Genomic DNA, 22220 nt, shown 5'->3' on the forward strand with positions numbered 1-22220 from the left:
AATCGTGCTGCAAATCATGTTCGGATTGCAGTTTAACAGGAAGGTTTGTGTGTAAATCCTTGTGTTGCTTTATTCTGTTAAATACTGTGTGTCTCAGATTAGTAGAATCAGGTGTGTTACCGCTTGAACCAAATAAAACCCTAAACCACAATGGACCTAGTGATCAGTAAACTTGTGGTTAAAAAAAATCCCAGATCACTTCATCCCAAAACTTCCACAAGGGTGCTTTGCTGCACTGTATAAAAAAAAAAAAAGCATACAAGGAAAATGATTGTGTTATTTCTACATTTCATATTTTGTCATCATCATCAAGTGTGGTCAAAGCTGCAGAACGACCCCTCATCTCCACTGCTGCTACTGCACAGCAACATTGATCAGAGGGGCTGCTTTCCTTAAACATTTAACTACTTGTAAAAACATGCCAACTGAACAGCCTCCAAACACAGCTTGAGCAGTACCATGACCAATATCTCCATTAGCACCACCTCCAGTTCCTTCTTCAGCAGTATGGGGTGTCGTTTGTACCTCCCTCCCCAGCTTTATCACCTCTACAGCTTTATCACCTCTATCTCCAGCAGAATTACCTCCATTGCCAGGAGCACAGTCATCAACACAAAGATTATGTGTCCATCAGCAAGTCAGGGTGACTTGCAGACACTGCGGCATTCAAGTGAGTAAAAGGAATTTGCTGGTTCACATTATCAGGAAACACAGACAAGAGGTAACTGATATTTCAGCAGATTCAGCAGTGTTTCCAATGCACTGGTGCAAAAAATGACGTCTTTGCAGCTGATGAAACATTTTTCAAGCCATGCTCTTCTCTACATGTTGTGAAAAAAAACACGGGGTGCAAGCCAAAAAATAATCTGTGAACTGTTCCTACCAGAGCCAGACGTCACGGAGGTCAGCTTGTCTGAGCCAGATGTCATGGAGTCCACCCTCAACACCAAGAATACATGCACAGGGAATGTTTTGTATTTACCTTTCCTGTTTCAAGGTGTTTATGAGTACTTGACTAATTATATCAATACTGCACTGTTTTATCATTTTGCAAAAAGAAATTAGCTGTGATGAGAGAGTTTCGGCTGACCTGTGAGTGGGTGGAGGAGAACCAACACCACTTTGCTGGGAAAGTTTGCCTACCGATTATCTTGAGGATGAACAAGAGAGATGCCGTGCTGGCCATCACAATGCGGGACCTGCTTTCGAACACACTGCTTTATGACGGTGATATGGATAAAGACGAAATCCGGGGCTCCTTTCCTTTTTACCTTTGAGAGGCTAGAGGAAATGGAGTTTTTCATGCAGGAAATCCGTGATAAAGAGGTATCTGTGTGTCCTGCCTGCTAAACCCTCACCTGTGACCAGTGTTGGGGAAACTATTTTCTAAAGTCAGTAATCGCATTTAAGTTACTAACAGAACACATATGTCATCACTCGCATTACATATTCTTCAGTTATTTGCATAGTGATAATCAAAGAGGCTTTTTCATTTGCACTCCTAACGTGTAAAATTTCAACACAGCCTGAGGAGTCTTTTGCTGACTCTGAGCAGGAACAGACAAATTAAGACTCTTCCTCAAGTGGTATAACCACTGCATTAGTGATACACATGACATCAGGGTTAGTCCACTATAAAACCATGGTTTGGGGAAGGAGTGACTTGACTAAGTTTGACTGTGTTTGGCCCGTTAAATGTCGTTCTTATTCTGTTTAAGCATGAATGTTTTTTTCTCTTTTAATTCTATCATTGTTTTCTAATAATGATAGAACATATATATATATATATATATATATATTTTTTTAATTTTAAGGCTATTATATCCTATTGCACATGGCATTTTTTTCTGTGAAGTGCTGTTTAAGCTGTTCTGTTTCTGCCAGCTTTGTTATGTTATGCTATTAAAGAGCATAAAAGAAAGATCCTGTTTATGTTCTTATTAGGACAGAGCTTTATCCCTAATTGGCAATTTTGTGAGAATGAATCACAGGCAATGCTGTGGAATAAAATGCCTGCATTGTAAAATGCCTTGGTTTTTCACCCATTAATTTCATGAGGAAAATGTGTTCTGGAAACTTGATATATAAACATGAAATTTAGTATCTCACTCTGTTACTGAAAAATAAAACATTTTTTTAAATGACCTTCACAAATGGCCTAATTCTCAGTGTGATGGGGAAAAAGAAATCTTACACTGCCTGCTTGTCATGCAGATTTTTAAAAAAATAAACAAAATATTACATGCTGGTGGTATCATAAAAAATGTAGAGAATATTAGAGAAAAGTAACATAATATTAGCTATCCCGGTATCTAAAGTTCCATGCATGGTTTGGTTTCTTTGATCTAACTTTAATTAATCTGATCTAAACTGATTATTTCTCATTAGCAAAATCTGACCAGGTTCTTGCATTAATGTTAACAGCCAGTGGGTGGTGTTTGCCAAAAATTCGTCATTATTAGAGGAAGAACAAGAGGGTGGGGCTGGACCTGAGAGGTGGGGCTGCACAAGGCCAGGCTCCGCCCACTTGGCGCTGCAGCGAGCACCTTGACATATCTTGGAGTACTAAATAGGTGTGCCTCGCCACTGGTGAAACTAGTTGGGCCAAGTTATGTGACAAAAAGCTGGTTGACTGGCAGTGTCATCATTCGTGGGTGGAACTGTGAAACCTTCCAAGTGTTTGTAAACTGAATCCAGAGACAGGTAAGCATTGAGGAGGAAGAAAGCAGTATCCATTTCATGGAAACTGAAAGTGAAAGCAAAGAAAATAGATTGAGCTGGAGAGACGGAAAGACACACAATATCCACTGTCTCCATTTGCAACAGAAGCTTCTCTAACACAGGTGAGTTATCTATCTATCTGTCTGTCTGTCTGTCTATCTATCTATCTATCTATCTATCTATCTATATCTGTCTGTCTGTCTGTCTATCTATCTGTCTGCCTATCTATCTATATCTATCTATCTATCTATATCTGTCTGTCTGCCTATCTATCTATCTATCTATCTATCTCTCTCTCTCTCTCTCTCTATATATATATATATATATACAGTACAGGCCAAAAGTTTGGACACACCTTCTCATTCAATGCGTTTTCTTTATTTTCATGACTATTTACATTGTAGATTCTCACTGAAGGCATCAAAACTATGAATGAACACATGTGGAGTTATGTACTTAACAAAAAAAGGTGAAATAACTGAAAACACGTTTTATATTCTAGTTTCTTCAAAATAGCCACCCTTTGCTCTGATTACTGCTTTGCACACTCTTGGCATTCTCTCGATGAGCTTCAAGAGGTAGTCACCTGAAATGGTTTTCCAACAGTCTTGAAGGAGTTCCCAGAGGTGTTTAGCACTTGTTGGCCCCTTTGCCTTCACTCTGCGGTCCAGCTCACCCCAAACCATCTCGATTGGGTTCAGGTCCGGTGACTGTGGAGGCCAGGTCATCTGCCGCAGCACTCCATCACTCTCCTTCTTGGTCAAATAGCCCTTACACAGCCTGGAGGTGTGTTTGGGGTCATTGTCCTGTTGAAAAATAAATGATCGTCCAACTAAGCGCAAACCGGATGGGATGGCATGTCGCTGCAGGATGCTGTGGTAGCCATGCTGGTTCAGTGTGCCTTCAATTTTGAATAAATCCCCAACAGTGTCACCAGCAAAACACCCCCACACCATCACACCTCCTCCTCCATGCTTCACAGTGGGAACCAGGCATGTGGAATCCATCCGTTCACCTTTTCTGCGTCTCACAAAGACACAGCGGTTGGAACCAAAGATCTCAAATTTGGACTCATCAGACCAAAGCACAGATTTCCACTGGTCTAATGTCCATTCCTTGTGTTTCTTGGCCCAAACAAATCTCTTCTGCTTGTTGCCTCTCCTTAGCAGTGGTTTCCTAGCAGCTATTTGACCATGAAGGCCTGATTGGCGCAGTCTCCTCTTAACAGTTGTTCTAGAGATGGGTCTGCTGCTAGAACTCTGTGTGGCATTCATCTGGTCTCTGATCTGAGCTGCTGTTAACTTGCGATTTCTGAGGCTGGTGACTCGGATGAACTTATCCTCAGAAGCAGAGGTGACTCTTGGTCTTCCTTTCCTGGGTCGGTCCTCATGTGTGCCAGTTTCGTTGTAGCGCTTGATGGTTTTTGCGACTCCACTTGGGGACACATTTAAAGTTTTTGCAATTTTCCGGACTGACTGACCTTCATTTCTTAAAGTAATGATGGCCACTCGTTTTTCTTTAGTTAGCTGATTGGTTCTTGCCATAATATGAATTTTAACAGTTGTCCAATAGGGCTGTCGGCTGTGTATTAACCTGACTTCTGCACAACACAACTGATGGTCCCAACCCCATTGATAAAACAAGAAATTCCACTAATTAACCCTGATAAGGCACACCTGTGAAGTGGAAACCATTTCAGGTGACTACCTCTTGAAGCTCATGGAGAGAATGCCAAGAGTGTGCAAAGCAGTAATCAGAGCAAAGGGTGGCTATTTTGAAGAAACTAGAATATAAAACATGTTTTCAGTTATTGCACCTTTTTTGTTAAGTACATAACTCCACATGTGTTCATTCATAGTTTTGATGCCTTCAGTGAGAATCTACAATGAAAATAGTCATGAAAATAAAGAAAACGCATTGAATGAGAAGGTGTGTCCAAACTTTTGGCCTGTACTGTATATATCTGTCTGTCTGTCTGTCTGTCTATCCCCCTTATCTATGCTGTGACTTATGTTTTAGTCAGTAGTTGTAATGCAGTGTCTGGACCATTCTCGGAACCCATCGGCTGTATTCGGCGTCTGACTTCCGGCAGACGGCGATACAGCCTCTGGGGGCAGACCCCCGATTTTTTGGCATTCTGGTTGGATTTGGGCGGAGGAGGCGAAATTCCGTTTCCGACTTCTGTTTATATATAAGTAAATATGCTGAACCACTGCAATGGATTCAGAGTTTGCAGTGACGCCAATTATGTTCCGCCTCGTTAGTTCACCACATGGACCGTTTAACCTGGTAACAACTGCAGCCGGCTCAAATGTGATTGGTCAATATCACGCGCACTACAAACAGCCTACAACCGGAAACCAGGGCTCTTCTGCTCTTCTTCCGGAGGCAAGAGGCTCGTTCGAGATGAACTGCGCCTCGCCTGAAAAGTAGACGAGAGCAGGCGGCCGCAGTGGGGGGCGGTGACAAAAAGCTGCGGTGAAGTCGGACAGTTTCCCGACAGTTTCCAGCAGCCTTCAGTCCGTGCAGGAAGTCACAGACACACTTACATCCTGTCTGGAATGATGTCAGTTCATTAAAAAAGTGATCAGGCCCATATATCAGTTTGTTTTCACCATCAGTGACACAACATGTTTTCTGTTCACAGAATAAACCTTCAGATCAGACAAATACAATCTTAATCTCTAGAATTCAACAAAAATGAGTAGTTTATCTAAAACATCATCTTGTTGAGTCGAAGTCTAAACCAATCAGCTGTTAGATCAGGTGAGAGCCAGGCGGTGCCGTCAGTGGAGAGCAACTGCAGCGCCTGGCTCTAAAAACTGCGGCCGCCTCGCTCTCGCGGCTTTATCGCTGTCCACTTTTGTAATACGTCAGAGCAAGTCGGGATGAAGTCGGACACAAAACAAACCGGCATGCATTGTGCGCCGATCGCCGGTGATCGAATCTGCGCAGGCCTGGCTCATCTCGAACGAACCTAAGATCTCCGGGGTTTGCCTACAGACTCTACATGCATACACACTGAATGTAGAGTCTGTATTTAGAGACTAGTAGTTGTAATGGAGTGTCTGTTTGGACAGATGTGTGAAAGGCCCTACCCTACTAAATGTGTGAAGAAATTTGAAAGCATTTACGGGTATGTTTTTGTCAACATATCTTAAGGGAAAGTTCACTCTAAAATCAAAGATACATATTGTATTGAGTTGTGGAGTGTCGCAGATATCGACTGTACAGATGTCTGCCTTCTCTCCAATATAATGGAACTAGATTGCACTCGGCTTGTTGTGCTCACAGCGCAAAAAAAAAAAATTCATCTAAAAAACTCAACCGCAATATCTGTTTCCAGAAATCATGAAACAGTTATTTAAGATAATCCACAGACCTTGTTGTTTAATGTAAGAACTATTGTCTTTCTACTAAGCTACATCCGTCAGCTGTATCTGCACAGAAGGAAGTGTGCATCTACTCAAGGACGAGAGGCTAGTGCTTGTGACGGTGGGAGATGGAAACATTATGGTGTACTCCTTGGCTGAGCTGTAACGTTAGTTAGCTCAGTGGTGCTAAGTGAGCCAGCAATAGATGCACACTCCCTGTGACATAAAAACTTTGTGTGCATTTGACACAAACACTCATCCCTGGTAATCTTCATGTATTTTAAAAATTTTATGTCAACAAGTTTTTATTAATTCTGGTAAAATTTCTAGAATTTCTTTCTCTGTGATTTGTTGAGGTAAGCACGTCTGGCCACGCTGTATGTTAGAGCAGAAATAGTCAGCTGAGTTGGATTTGGTTGTTTAATACAAATATTCCACTATTTGTTCCTTTAATTCCATACAGGGTGTGAGAGTTTAAATTGGGTTTGGCAAGACATACAGGGTGATCACAGAAGGCAAGGACAACATTATCTCAGAGTCTGAACGGGCAAAGTCTAGGCAGCTGCTTCCGCCTCAGACTCACCCTGGGTCTAGGTCCGTAGCTGCTTGTAATGGAGAGCAGCCTGAAAGGGAGGAGCACTCACTTTGTAGCTAAATCTAGAGACTGTAACATCAACAGAAATACACTGCACACTTATTGAAGAATGTCAGCCAGCTGAGGGGTCTGTGACTGATGACTTGAATCACTGACTCACAGCTTTGCGCTGCACTCATACAGCATAGTGCCCACCCTTTTTTTGTAGGTATACCCATAAAAAAGTAGTTGCACCAGAATTCGTATGTAACTCATATAATCATGAGCCAGCAATTCGTGTAACCCACGAGCTTTGAAAGGCTGCAATCACGTGACCAATACACTGAGGGGAGTAAAGAAGGAAGTAGTCTGCATAAGGAGGCAGGTTGGGTGGTGACCTTTGAATTATTTTAAAGGAGCTATATGTAAGAAATCTAAAGCAAATAGTCGTAAAATCATCCTAATATGTCACAGAGACTAAGGAATAATGTTCATATAACATACTGATCTCACTGACAGCAATAGTACAGCCAGAGTATTTGCATTTAAAAAACAATTTTACGGTCCGCAAATCATGTTTATGTTTTGAATTTGTGTTTTGGCCTGTTGCGCCACCCACCGCTGTCTACCAGTCACACAGTCATTAGAGTCTCAGCATCAGTTACAGTTACGACTGAGCTACAGCAGCATGGCAAGCAGCATTAACAGTGTCCCGGTACATAGCATTAGCAGTCTCCTCTGCTGTATCCCGGCAGCAGCATTAGCAGCAGAGAAGCCGGACTTGCTCGAACGGTCCACTGGAAAACCGAAGATCATGGATGCGGCGACACGGCCCTGCCACAGCAGCTGCCCGTGGGCAAACAAATCAGTCTCCAGCGTGCTGCTGTCCAGCAACCTCGAATCTGTAGGGGAGGGGGGGCAGACACGACTTGCGGCAGTATTTTGAATTTGAGTGCAGTAACCATTTTGGCCACATTCTTACATACAGTGTCTTTAAGGTATGTTGTTACTTGTTTCTTTTCCTAAACCTGACCTGTTTGTTTTTCATTTTACAAACTTGCATTTTTGGAGTGCACACAATCATTTAATTGGCAAACCTAAAATCAAGGTTGACTATAACATCTGTCCAACTTGATTTCTTCTCTTGTAGTTTCTGTCAGACTTACCAGTACAAACACTTCTCTAAAACCTTTTGAACCCAAACTTCTTTACTAGTCTCAAGAGTATTTTCCTCTGTTTTCTGTATATAAACATTCAAGGCTGACACAAAGGAGTTATGGACAGAGAGGACAGAGATGTGAAGAGTCCTACTGGGGCGATGCAGCTTAAAGACAACACCAATGGAAAGTTGAGTCCTCCGCAACTCACACCAGCAAGACGGAAGCAAAAAGTTCAGCAGCAACAATGTGCAGGTGATACTGCTAGGCTGCAGCCTATCCCAGCTGTCATTGGGTGAGAGGCAGGGTAAACCCTGGACAGATCACAGGGCTGACACATACAGTTATCAGAGAAAAAAGGTCAGCACACATTAGAAGGTGCTGGGCTAACGGCCTGTCTCTGACATGTCAAACAGCATCAGAGAAACACTGATTTTTAATGTGAATCTGCTTTATTCAGTGTTTTTACTAGCTTTAGTCACTGGGTCTGTCTGCAGACCACTGCGGATAATACGACTCACAGTAAACACCTCCAGAGCAAAGAACACTGAAGGAATTTTAACCAGGAGAACTTTCAGCTGGTTGCAATCTGCAGTCCTCTCCGCTAGATGCCACTAAATCTCCCTAAATCTTACACACTGTTCGTGTCATCGGTCTTAGAGTTGGAATGACCACAACAATAAAAAATCTGAGAAATACAGAAACAGTGTGGCAGCAATAAAGACACAGTGTGCTCAGTTCATCATCCAGATTGCATCTGGGGGGTGGGCGGAAGTTTCAACCCAGGGCGACCTGCTCCCATGCCAGAAGTTCCACCTGGGTGCTGCTTAGCTACATTGATAATTGTTTCTTCACAGTACATATGAAAAATAAAATAATGTGGTCATCACACAATGACTGATAACATCAGGCCATGAAATCACAAAAAAAAAAAAAATACAAAAATGGTTGCACAATTTTAGGGTGGACCACATTCCTTTAAGTACTAACACCACACTGTGAAAAAACTCAGCTGCATTCAAAACCTTACTTAAGTAAAGGTATTACAAAGAATTATCAGCTAAATGTACTTAAAGTATATAAAATAAATGTACTCTGTCAGTGTTTTACTATTATACATGGTGTTTTGTGATTAATTTTCCTGCTGCATTAATGTGTTTGTTGAATTTTTCTGCTGTAGATCTTTAGTTTTGTGTTTATTTTAACTCCCTTATTTACTGTTCAATAGTTACAGCAATGCATCACATTCTTTAACATCATCATGTTTGTAGCGTGGCTGTCCTGTGAGAACGCTCTAAAAAGTTTCATCCACAGTCATTTGGTCTCACCCTTGTGTCTTTGCAGAGGAGGAATCCACAGTGGACGAGGAGTCGACCTCCATTACACCGGAGCTAATCACCTGGATCAAACACAATGCTAAAGAGCTCAAGATCCGGCAGACAGACCGTCGCTGGGCTGCAGAGATGGTCAACGATTTCCGAGACAACCTGCTCAAGTTCCTGCGGAGCAACACTGATCAGCCTTTCTTCCAGTCAGCTGAGTTCCTCAACACTGGCAGCTACTTTGAGAAAGTTAAGGTGAGAGGTCATGATAAACACAATTTATAAAGGCATAAGATTTCTTGCCACAAATGAAAAAAAAGTGTTGCATAATGGTCCAGACCGCAGAGAGAGGAGAGAGAAAGTAAACAGGAGACATTACTAGTGTGTGCAAGACAAATATGCACCTCCTCCACTGGCTCTATGTTGTCTTGAATCTTAGATCCACAACCCTGATGAGTTTGACATGATGCTGAAGCTTCAGGCTCCATCGCGCTTCAACATGAAGGTGCTCGATGACGGCCTCTTCTACCGGATTGATCTTGCCTGTCCCACTCGTGGCCCCATACATGCCTTTCTTCTGGAGAAAAAGCTCACCCTCTCATCGAGCAAGATCCTGAGTGAGATGTACCGCCTGGTCCGCAAGTTCCTCAAGACCTACAAAGGTCTGATCAGCTCTCATCTGTTGTTGTGACAGTAATCTGGTTTCTCCCTCTGCCTAGAGTTGTTGCTCTTGGTGTCTGTGAAAAATCAGTTCTTTCTCTTGTTTTCTTTTGTATTTTGTTGACGTTTATTCCACTTTGGAACCCTAAATAACTGTCTGTATTCAATTTCCATCTTTCCAGTGCCTGATGAATGCTGTCACTGGTTGGTGAACAGGAAGCGACCTTACTCGCCAGCTGTGACTTTGTCTCTGTGCAGAACTGAAAACAACACTGACGAGCTCATCTCTGTGGACCTCGTTCCTGCTCTGGAGGTAACCATCTTATCTGTACAGTTGTTTAAAGGGGCTATTCGCAAAGCCAACTATCTTAGATGCAGGTGTGTTGGAAAGATCCCTCACACTGCCAGAGTTTAGCTTCAACAATTTATTGATCATACTAACATTTAGGTCCCTGTGGACCTGCGTCAAGAGTGTTTGAACAATTCTTACAACAATGATCTTAAACTGATAAAGCTCTGCCCGTTATGAGAGCTCAGGTGTGGGACAACATTCTCCTTTGAAAGTGCTTCTTGAAGGAGCAGTGTGTAAGATTTAGGGGGATTTAGTGGCATCTAGTGGTGAGGTAACTACAGTGACCAACACGAAAACACAAATGTCAGTATCTAGAGTCAGTGTTTGGTTTGTCCCTTCTGGGCTACGGGGTGGTGCAACATGGTCATCTCTGTGGACGATGACCGGTTCCCTATGTAGATAAAAACGGCTCATTCTAAGGTAAAGAAAACATAACTATTCTGTTGTTTAGGTGATTATAACCTAAGAGGACATACTTATTGTATTATATTCCATTTCTGCCAATATATCCCCCTAAATCCTACACACTGGACCTTTGATAATTGACAGCGACACGTGGGCTACAGTCTGTGACATTATGTCCCATATGTACAAAAAAAGAGAAAAGAAAAACAGGAACAGATTAGACACCACAACACATTATTAAAGGTCTCATATTGATTCCCATTTCATGATCATATTTATATTTTGGGTAGGTATTGGAACATGTTAATATACTTTAATGTAAAAAAAAATGCACATATTTCTCATACTGTCTGCCTGAATAAACCTCATTCACCCTCTGTTTGAAACACTCCATTTTAGAGCATGTTTCTTTAAGCCCACCTCCTAAAAATGCCCAGTATGCTCTGATCAGTCAGTGTTTCACCGTATTCCACATCTGCGCTCTCCACGCCTCTGCACTGTCACAGCAGCCGAGGGAAAGACTGTAATGACACTGTAGCCACACTTTCTGTCTTGGTAGACTGCTTCACTGGAATTAATTTGCTATGTAACACTTGCTCTTGTTCCTTTATGGAGATTCACTCCTCTCAAGGCTGGCCGCTTGCTGTGCGGAACGGTCCAGATGTGGATAACTGGCTGGGAAAGAAGGTTCGCCAAGAAATCAGAAGTTTACCATGTTACTTCGTACCAAAGAGGCTCAAAGGACGAAACCTCAGCGAGGAAGCCAAAGGTGAGAGATACAACAATGACTGACAAAATCAAAAAGTTAGTGAGATGATGTTGCTGCAAGTACAAAACTTTCCGACCTGCAGTTCATAGAGCACCAAAGACAAGCAATTTATCCCTGAACACATTTACTCAGGTAATCAAATAAACTTTTTGTCAAAGTCAGCGAATATGTCTTAACGGTCTGCTAGCTGTCAATTCTGTGTATTCATACGCAAACCTGATAGTAATGAAAATGTATAACATTAGAGATTTTACTGGAGCTCTTGAAGGAGCACTGACAGGAGGGGTGTATTTTACTGGTTTAAATCACCATGTCCATTTGTTTTGGAGAGGAAGAGACCTCTGCAGAGAATTTAGTTCCCGGTTATAGAATATGTTGTTAAAAATTAAACCAGTTGCTTCCAACTGCTTTTAACATAAAAACAAAATCAGTCAGCAGATCCACCAGTGAGACATTTCCTCTCTAAACTTTGATTTAACTGTTTTAGTCTCAAGCACGTTAATGTAACCTATCTTTCACAGAAAAATCAAAGTCTGGGGGTGACATTGGCCCATCAGGTTATTTTTGTCTCTGTGTAACAGAAAGTTGGAGGATTTCCTTCTCTCACGTTGAGAAGAAAATCATCACGAGCCACGGTAACAAGAAAACCTGCTGTGAGAGCAGTGCCACCAAATGCTGCCGGTGAGACTCTGAAATGTTTATTTTTTTACATACATTTGAGTTGCAGCTCTCAGCACTGTCTGTCAACGTTTACTAGTCATAAGTTTGTAATAAACACTGTTTTGGTTCGTTGCATATACAAACTTTGAAAGTTTACAGTGTATGGGGGCTTAGAACAATATAATGGAAGTATATGATGACCATTCTCATGCTTAATTATGCCATAGTTTGTTGGACCAGTTTTTGGGTTGCTACCATTTGTTAGTTTTTGTGCTAAAAATTCTTTTTTTTTCCACTTGAGAATTGATAAAAAAAATTGTCAAAAACCCCTCCAAAATACCATATTAAGACACCAACACCGTGAGGAACACCATAGAAAAATCCATGCTTTGATTTGGTACCAAATACACTTTTGAGATTTTTGTAAGAATTGCATTTTTCTACAATTGGATGGGGAGCACTTCTGTTCCAGAAACTGCAGAGAAACCCACTTATTATTAATATAGCAGTGAAAAGTAAGACATCTTTTGAAGGCCTGAGGTCTCCAGTTTGTAAAGCTTAATGTGGCTGGGATTATCCTCAAGGTCATTTTATACAGTGATGTCCATTTCCAAAAAATGGTCTCACTCCAATGAAATAGCGACTATGGGGGCTAACATCTTCGCACATGAATAAAACTGCACTTGTTGGAGCCACCAGTCTCAGCTTTCCAGTCAGACCCAATTTCTGCAATTCCAACAACATTTGGGACCCCAGTATGGAGAAATATTTAAATACAATCAGCGAAAATATCAAATTTGTACTGCATGCAGAAAGCTGCATGTTTTTTGCCTAAAAGTGCATAGGATTGACATCAAGTGATCATGTTCATTTTTGTACACATATCTTCACTCTAGCTACAAAACTCAGCCCGCTACAGCCTCTGAAACACAGTAATGTCAGCTGAGATTGCCAATGCTCCTGTTGGTCTCCTAGGGTTATTGGATAGTTAAGAAACAATTTACTAATGCTTTAAGGATCAGATTAATAAGAACAAGTTTTGGGTTGCCAGGTTGTGAAATCTGAGCAATTATTTTTAGAGAACAGCTATAGACAATCTATGTATTGCGTTAACTTATTAACACTTACAGTGTCAGACTTGATACTTAAAACCCTTTAACAATGATGAGTGATTTACATTTATAACTACAGACTTGATGGCGTAATAAAGATGAGCCTTTATTAATGGATTACGAACATGAATAAGTGCATTATTAGCAAACGAAAAGGATTCTCCCTCTGCACCCAGGGTCATTTTGAGCAGTCTACCATTAGGCAGGCCAATATAATTTTATCTGACTGTTACCATGTTTTGAACTCTGAATATGTACTAATGAACTCTGGGAGGAGGTACAGGACCCCTCTGAGCAAACGCAATCGGCACAAACATTCATTCTTCTCTCAGTCAAAATCATTAATGGGCAAATGGAGGACAGACAGAAACATAGGAGGCACCTAAGGTCTGCTGTAAGCAGTTGATTTAATTTGGGGTGGCAGGTTTGAAGTAGTACATACTGTTGCAGGTACAGTATTTAAGTATGAATGAGAACGTGTGAGTCATAATACATTTATGGTATTTATGGTATAGTATGTAAAAATGCAGTTGAACAGGTGGCAGTAGTATGCCTCATAATTCTCATTTGCAGTGTCTAATTTGTGGTGTTTTACCACAAGCAAATGTTTCCACACTATTTAATATTTAATGTCTTAACTGTGTTGTTTCTATTATTTCTAATTAATGTTTTGTACTGTAGTGTCTGGTTTGACACAGCAATTTCCCTTTATCCAAGACAGTTTTCTCCCAAAGAAGTAACCTTGAAACTTTATTTTTCACAACTTGGCAACGGTAAAATGCGTTGTTGTTGATAACTGCTCTATTAAAATGATCAGTAAAATATTTAGTAAACCATTGCTAAGTTCATTATTTACAAATTGCGTACCCTTCACAAAGGGTGCCTCATAAAATGTGATGTAGCACTTTAAAAGAAAATAGTAAATACTGGATATAGAGTCAACAACAACTTAGTTCAGAGATTTGAAACAAGCCACCAAACCAGCCTCCAACTGAAGAAGCAACGATAAATGGGTGTCATATTTCCATGAAAAGATGATTCCTCTCTCTCTCTCTCTCTCTCTCTCTCTCTCTCTCTCTCTCTCTCTCTCAGTAAACAGTGCTTGATGCTCCTCAAGTCTCTCATTGAAGGCCTGAAACAACGTTTCCCAAAAGAGCTGGATGATCTCTGCTCATACCATGGGAAGACTGCCTTCCTCCACACCCTGTCCATCAGGTATGGTTGTTATTTTCGTAGGAAGAATGGAAATTGTAGCCCAAGTAGTTGTTGTAGAAGTATTATAAGTATCTGTTGTAACAGCAGTACTTAAGTGTCGTAGAAGCAGTAGTAAGTGTTGGTGTTGTAATACTAAAGTTGTTGTATTGATTTAATATCCTTGGATTTTTGCATTGTAAGCGTCTCTATAATGCAATTTAAATAGAGACAGAGAACTATTACCTGGATCCACAGCTCCTATTGGCTTTACAGAGCTTTACAGTGAGTTTTTTTTTTCTTTTTGCAAATAGTATAGCCTAATGTGAATGTTTTTTCTGGCGACTGGGCTGCAGGAGTTGGTGGAGCCCAAAAAGCTGAGCTCAAAGAGAATGAATGTTGGACTTAACATTCGTCAGGTGGTCACAAACACAACACCAACTGAAAAATGATGTTGCTCCGTAACTGCTAAATGTGTAAAAGTATTTGTGAACTTAAAGGGGATAATGTATCACTGACTATGTGTACATGCACACTAAAATTCCACTGTTATTCCAAATATGACAGAAAAAATCTGAATATTTTGTGCATGTAAACGTAATCAGTGTTGTGTTTCAGCTTGTTTTTGCTGCTCCCACGTGGCCAAAAGAATGGGTTATTGCAGGTTTAAAGAAATCTCACAGTACTCTCAGATCACCATTTTCCAATATATTCTGCCATTTTACTTAACGACTAACCGATTAATTGAAAAAATACACAATGGATTAACCAGAAATTTAAATCCACTGGTTACAGCAGTAGAAACAGTAGATATCTGTAAGTACAGAGGTACCACAGTAGGATTAACTAGTGCTTGGAACAAGTAGTTGATTAATTTACAGATTAGTCTATTAACAGAAAACTAATTAACAACAGTTTTGATAATTGATTAATTGTTTAAGTCATTTATCAAGCAAAAAATGCCAAAAATTCTCTGGTCCAAGCTTGCTTAAATATATATTTTTTGCTGCTTATTATATCATTATAAATTAAATCTCTTTTGGACTGGTGGTTGACTGTAAACAAACTATAAAGAGACATCACTGATGTTTATCACTATTTCCTTTAATTTTAAAGACTTATGGGTGAATCAATGAATCAATTTAGCAAAAAAAGATTTTAAAAAATTAATAATAATCGCAGATTCCTTCTTTGGCTATTATTAGTAAGTTTGTTGTAGCAATAGTAGTAATGTTTGGATTGATTTAGTAGTACTAGTTATAAAAACTACTAATGGAAATATTTTAGTATCATTATTTCTCTTCCAGTCATTTCTCTGACATCTTCTTCCCCCAGGTTCAATGACTCCATGTGGGCTCGCCAGCAGCTCCCCACCTGCTTCCTGCACCTCCTCGGGGCTCTGGAGGCCCACGCTCGCACAGCTTCCCTCCCTCACTTCTTTGTTGCTAAATGCAACCTCTTCTCCCCGTCCGTCTTCCCCAAGAAAGGGCTGATTTTCCTCATCAACGCATTGGAGGAGCAGAGGAGGGAGGGACTGCCCCTGCTGAAGCCTCCAGCTCCTGTCCCACCACCTAGACTGAGTCCTTCAGGAGACACCTCCTCTGAGTTATCCGCTGATCGGTCCTGTGAGATATCTGCTGGTCATTCGTCCATACTGACTGCAGTGAGCTCTCTGGACTCTGTATTTATGTATATACTGGTCCCTGTGTTTGCTGCAGCTTTTTTTTATGTGTCTTGTTTTCTATATAAGTGATGGTAAATGTGGACACACACAGAATTACAGACGCTGCCGCTTTTCGTGGAGTATATAAATGAGGTGAAATCAGGTAATAGAATGCATTATTCTTCATCCATCTTATTTCATTAGTGCTTATATCAAATAGTATTTCTTCTATGGTGACAAAAGAGGTTTTAACAATTTATAACATAAAGGAAAAGATGTACCCTTGCCTTTTATGCAGATACGGACCATTGTTGTTTTTTCTTTTTCAAAAAGACAAACCTTAGAAAAGTATCAATGTTTTGTGAAACATGTAGTTTCTTTCATCCCTTACTTCAAATCAGACTGATATCATCTCTTAGCAGGTCCTTTGTTTATAAATTTTCAGCATTAATTTATAGTTAACTGTCGTCTGTCTCTGTGTCAGCCCTGTGATAGTCTGGTGACCTGTCCAGGGTGTACCCCGCCCACTGTCAGCTGGAATAGGCTCCCCCCCCCCCAGACCACTAACAGGAGAAGCTCCCCCCCCAGACCACTAACAGGAGAAGCTCCCCCCCAGACCACTAACAGGAGAAGCCGTTATGGAAAATGAATGAATGAATATATTACACATTAATTACACATTACAATTTTTGCCAATATATCCCCCTAAATCCTACACAATGGACCTTTAACCTCTGGTGTTGTGTGTGTGTGTAAATCTTAGCTGATGTTTTTTTTTTCGTCTATTGTTTAGTCTGTAGCACTTTTTTCTACTGTGGATTTTACTTCTACTCTTTGTGAAAGTGAAAATGAATTGATATATTGTCAAACATACCTCTGCTGATGAATAAATAATACTATATACAAATTGACATGCATTATTGACTCAATTTAAACTAACTTAAAATGTATGTTATCATTTTTTCTCACTTTTTTATTGTTTTACATCATATTTCGCTTTTAGTGCCGTAAACCGGAACCCTCGCGTTACTCTCCGATGTTTCCCCGAGCCTATTTGCGGTGAACACTAGCCTATAAAGCTCCCCCACCGGAAACGTCACGTCCTCTTCTAGTGATCCAACATGGCGGTGAGTACTGTCTCACATCGTACGATGGCGACCAAATATGAAGTTGTAGTTAAAATCCACAATCATCGGAGCTGTGGGGTTATCCTAACTGCTGTCTGATGCGCAGAGACTTAGACTCCACCATGAATTAATAAACTAAAGTCTTATTTACTTGATAAATGTTATAGAAGGCAATTAATTAGCAAAACGGACGATGCTAACAGGGTAGCACCTTAAAATAGTATCGCCCCATACAATTATAGTTACGTTTTGTAATTAGGCTATGTAATACGCAATATAATGACACAGTAGACACGTCTCTGTGTGTTTTATGAACTGTTTTAGTTGTGTATAACTTATTTAACCCGCGGACTCATGAGATCTGTGACGATGCTAACAGCAGAGGGGATATGTACGGACATGTTCTCCGGCCGGCATGTGTTGGTCCTACACTGTTGGGAGTGTGATGTTGAGACAGAAGAGCTGTGTCGGGACTCGTTGATTTAGAGAGGATCACAAATTGTCGATGTTAAACAGAACCTCGGATTCACTGTTACGTTTGTGAAATGTTTGATTTAGCTTTCTTACCTGTGCTAGCCTGTTAGCATGCTAACGCTGATAGGTAAACTCAACATGGCAGCAGCGGATGACAAGGTGTCAAAACTTCTCCGCGGTCAGATGTCTTTCTGTGATGTTTTAGTGGGTTTCGTCACTTTTTTTAGTGATGTGATACTATCCTATTATTCGTGTCCTTCAGGACCAGGGTGAGAAGAAGGAGAACCCCATGAGAGAGCTTCGCATCCGCAAGCTCTGCCTGAACATCTGCGTCGGTGAGAGCGGAGACAGACTGACCCGTGCTGCTAAGGTGCTGGAGCAGCTCACAGGGCAGACCCCCGTCTTCTCCAAGGGTCAGTGTTTGTGTGTGTGTATGTATGTGTAGAGGAAACATTTATGTAAGACTTTGAGCTATGGAGGCCTTGACCTTAAGACTTTAGGTCTGCAAAGCTATGAGGGCTAAATTATGGGAAGCTGATGGAGCTCTACAGCTTTGTCTTTGACGCGAAGCACCCTGAAGTCAGCCATGGAGTTCAATGGACGGCTTCCTGGCTTGGGGTGCTTTGCAGTGCTTGCCTCCTAACTGAACCTGGTGTTCTCCACCAGGTGTGCCCATAGTTGCCGAAATTTGGTACTGATTTGATTCAGTGTGAATCTGTATTCAGAAGTAACCACATAAATCAGGTTGAAACCCATAAAAAATACCAAGTACAGTACCCAACCCTAATGTTTTAGGGCTGCACAGGTTTAGGACATAAGATGTTGCCCACTTTCACCAAGCACTCTGGTCAAACTCCATCACTGAACGATGTTTAGCAATTTTGTAGGAAATAACAAGGTTCATAGATTTCTCAGCACTGTGTCTAACCTTTGTTGATGTGTCTTTGCAGCCCGCTACACTGTGCGATCCTTCGGTATCCGCAGAAATGAAAAGATTGCTGTCCACTGCACCGTCCGTGGAGCCAAAGCAGAGGAGATCCTGGAAAAAGGACTCAAGGTCAGAAATTCGTGTTGTTAATTCCTCTACATTTCTCACCAGTTCAGTTGTTCCCAACTGTTTATTTGACTTGTGACTCTTTATCACAGGTTGCAGATTTCTAAGAGGTTGATCAAAAGGGTGACATGCCCCTTTCACATTGTTTTAATTTGAATTGTTAAAAATATGGAGTATCTGAAAATAAAATTGGATATCTGTTGAAACAGGACTAAAGCTTAAATTTATTCTGTCAATTGAAGTAAAGGACATGGTATTGGAAACAGTTGATGTGCCCATCATGTTAAAGCCAGTATTTTGCCAATATTGGTTATGTAAGCAGTGTCTTAGTACTTTGATAGGTTTGTTTCTTTCTTACGCTGTAAGGTTGGTTAATAATTACGTTTTAGCATTTGTTTTATTATGAAATGAACATCTTATTTGCTTCCAGGTGCGTGAGTACGAGTTGAGAAAGAACAACTTCTCTGATACCGGAAACTTCGGCTTTGGTATCCAGGAGCACATCGATCTGGGCATCAAGTACGACCCCAGCATCGGCATCTACGGACTGGACTTCTACGTGGTGAGTGGCCAAAAAATGACATGCTAAATGTAGCTTGTCGCAGGTGATGCGATGGAGTTTGAGGATGTGGTGCTGAAGCTTTTTATTATGACGGCACAGATTGGACTTAATTGTTTTTTTTAATTGCAGACGGATATGTTTTTTAGTTGTTTTTTGTTGTTTGTTTTTTTAACTGTAGAAATTGTGGCTGAGTATTTGTCACATTTAAATGAAATATTTGGGATAGGGCCGCTATGAAGTCTCTTCATATATATGCCGCCTTTGCATGATGCCTCCCCAGTGTGTGATTTTTAGATGGCACCTGGGAAATAAGAGGTGTGACAGGTGTAATGTGTAACACAACAGCATCGGCCTCTGGGGTGACTTGTACGCCTTGGCAGCGCTTTGAAACTAAAACTATAACAATGGCAAATCATGGCAATAACAATAATTTACCATCTCTGCCATATGGCAGCTGATCCTGTTTATGTTTGGAGGGTAAGGAGCTCCCACACTTCACTGTCTCCTTAATTGGCTGAAATTTTCAGCTGCTGCTCTTCTTCTTTGAGTTAGCTGTTAACTGTTCTAGCTGCCTTTAAAATTTCCCTGCGGTGGGTCGTATCACACCCGTCCCATCCATGGTCCTGTCCTGTCAGCTGTCCCTTTTTAGACATTGGTTCGGCGCTGTTGCTACCTCCGCTGCCGACTCCCCCTCATTCCACGATTGTACCTTTTTTGTCGACAACAGCAAGGTGGAGTAATGGTGTGACATTCCTGCCTTGAACAGGCAGTGTAAGGGGGTTAAAGTCATATTTTTAATGTTGGGACAAATTAAATCATTTAAATCTTTGTGCTGCTGAGGGTTTTGTATCCCGAAAGTTTAAATGCTTGATTTAATGATTTGAGGTTTACAGATCAGATTCTGCAGCTGAGTTAATGTCTGATGAATTTGACAGTTATTTGATATTTTGGTGAACTCGCTCTTGGCATTTCTTGCTCAGTAGGTGGTCAACAGGAAATTAGTTAAATGCTGTTTTTCCTCGTTGGAATGTTTTATGTCTCAAGTGAATCAAGTCCATGGTCACCTGACATGTTGATCGGACACCTAATAGAATTTCAGGGATGCAGATACCAAAATAATAATGTATTAATTCACCAAATAAAGACATTTTGTTTCCCTTTTTTTTATTCATCTGTGACGGTGACTTTTCAGGTTGTCGAGAATAAACACTGGGCATAAGTGTCACTGAATCCTCCAACATCCAACCAGTATTAATAAGGAATGACATTGATTGATGCTTCATGTGTTTATGTGTAATGTAAAAACAGTGTTGGAGCTTTTCTGACCAGCTCTGTCATCTTCTCCGTTTGGTGTTCAGGTTCTGGGTAGGCCCGGCTTCAGCATCGCCGACAAGAAGCGGAAAAGAGGCCGCATCGGTTTCAGGCACCGCATCCGCAAAGAGGAGGCCATGCGCTGGTTCCAGCAGAAAGTGAGTGTTGTCTAGGTTTCACACAAGGGCTGCAACTAATTTTCATCATTGATTAATCTGTTGATCAATCTCTCAAAGAAGCGATTAGTTGTTTTGTTTATAACTTGTCAGAAAATGGGGAAAAAAATATCGATCAGCGTCTTTTATCAGATGTTTTATCTGCAACCCAAAGACATTCTGTTTACCGTCATAGAGCATGAAACCAGAAAATATTTACACTTAAAAGGCGGGAATCAGAATTTTGACTTAATACGTAGAAAGTTACTCAAATCATTTAATCAATCATCAGATTGGAGATAAATTTGACAGTTGATAACTAACTGATAATTTATTGTAGCTCTAGTTCCCACACATCCTGAGACAAGGGAACTGTCTCTGACTAGCTTTCCAGATTTTGTAAGAAGTTCATATTGAACATTTTAAAGATGAAAATGTCCTTAAACAATTTCCTAAAAGTAATTCCCTGCCAAATGTCATTGCTATTGAACTTTGATTCATGTTAAATCAAACATGTTTATAATGCAAGATTTGCATGCAAACTGCAGAAAATTGAAACCTATAATCGTGGTTGAGTGATATATTCTCTTTATGAATTTGGTTCTTGTGTCTGTGGCTCCATCAGTGCCCTCATGGCCGCTGCTGCTCAAATGTTATTTGTAAAGTCAAATTTCTTTCATGTTGCATTATATTTTCTCTGCTGAAATTGTGTTGATTATAAACTAATACTCATCCTTTTTTCTGTTTTTCTCTTTGCCCTTTTTTTCTTCAGTATGACGGCATCATCCTCCCCGGCAAGTAAAGGACCACCTTTTGATGTTGTTTGTATCAAATAAAATGGAAAAAAAATAACTTCTTGTCTTGTGGTGTTCCTCTGGTATTTCTATAGTGTAAAAGTTTTAGACATGGCTGCTTATTTTCGAGTGTCCCTTACCCTCCAGTTGATCTTCACTTAATAGTCTAGTCCTCACACACATACAGTCAGGTCCATAATTATTTGGACAATGATACAGTTGTCGTCATTTTGGCTCTGTACACCACCACAATGGGTTTTAAATGAAACAATGAATACCTGCTTAAAGTGCAGACTCTCAGCTTTCATTTAAGGCTTTTTTTCAAAAATGTAGTATGAACCGTGTAGGAATTACAACCATTTCTTCACACAGTCCCCCGATTTTAAGGGCTCATAAGTATTTGGACAAACTAACATAATCATCAATTAAACAGTCAGTTTTAATACTTGGTTGCAAATCCTTTACAGTCAATGACTGCCTGAAGTGTTGGACACATAGGCATCATCAGATGCTGGGTTTCTTCCCTGGTGATGCTCTGCCAGCCCTTTACTGCAGCCGTCTGCACTTCCTGCTTGTGTTTTGGGTGTTTTGCCCTCAGTTTTGGCTTCAGCAAGAGAAACGCATGTTCAGTTGGATTCAGGTCAGATGATATGACTTGGCCATTGCAGAACATTCCACTTCTTTGCCTTAAAAATGTCTTTGGTTGCTTTTGCAGTATGCTTCAGGTCAATGTCCAACTGCACTGTGAAGAATCTTCCAATGAGTTTTGAAGCATTTGGTTGA

The 22220-nt window shown here is 40.7% G+C and overlaps 2 protein-coding genes across 2 annotated transcripts; both read left to right on the forward strand.

Annotated features, from left to right (window-relative positions):
* Positions 1-2523: 2523 nt before the first annotated feature.
* LOC117264086 (cyclic GMP-AMP synthase) lies at positions 2524-16871 on the forward strand. Its single transcript, XM_033637900.2, has 9 exons — positions 2524-2843; positions 7929-8081; positions 9171-9403; positions 9588-9810; positions 9991-10121; positions 11181-11334; positions 11916-12015; positions 14199-14321; positions 15633-16871. Exons 2-9 carry the CDS (start codon positions 7946-7948, stop codon positions 16048-16050), a joined length of 1518 nt encoding a protein of 505 aa, XP_033493791.1. The 5' UTR covers positions 2524-2843; positions 7929-7945; the 3' UTR covers positions 16051-16871.
* An 87-nt stretch (positions 16872-16958) lies between these two features.
* On the forward strand, positions 16959-21495 carry rpl11 (ribosomal protein L11). The gene is made up of 6 exons (XM_078175451.1): positions 16959-17087; positions 17824-17974; positions 18512-18618; positions 19046-19177; positions 20536-20646; positions 21416-21495. The coding sequence occupies exons 1-6, from the start codon at positions 17082-17084 to the stop codon at positions 21443-21445; spliced, it is 537 nt and encodes a 178-aa protein (XP_078031577.1). The 5' UTR covers positions 16959-17081; the 3' UTR covers positions 21446-21495.
* The last annotated feature ends 725 nt before the right edge of the window (positions 21496-22220 follow it).

The sequence above is a fragment of the Epinephelus lanceolatus genome, chromosome 16 (assembly GCF_041903045.1).
Source record: "Epinephelus lanceolatus isolate andai-2023 chromosome 16, ASM4190304v1, whole genome shotgun sequence".
Classification (NCBI taxonomy): domain Eukaryota; kingdom Metazoa; phylum Chordata; class Actinopteri; order Perciformes; family Serranidae; genus Epinephelus; species Epinephelus lanceolatus.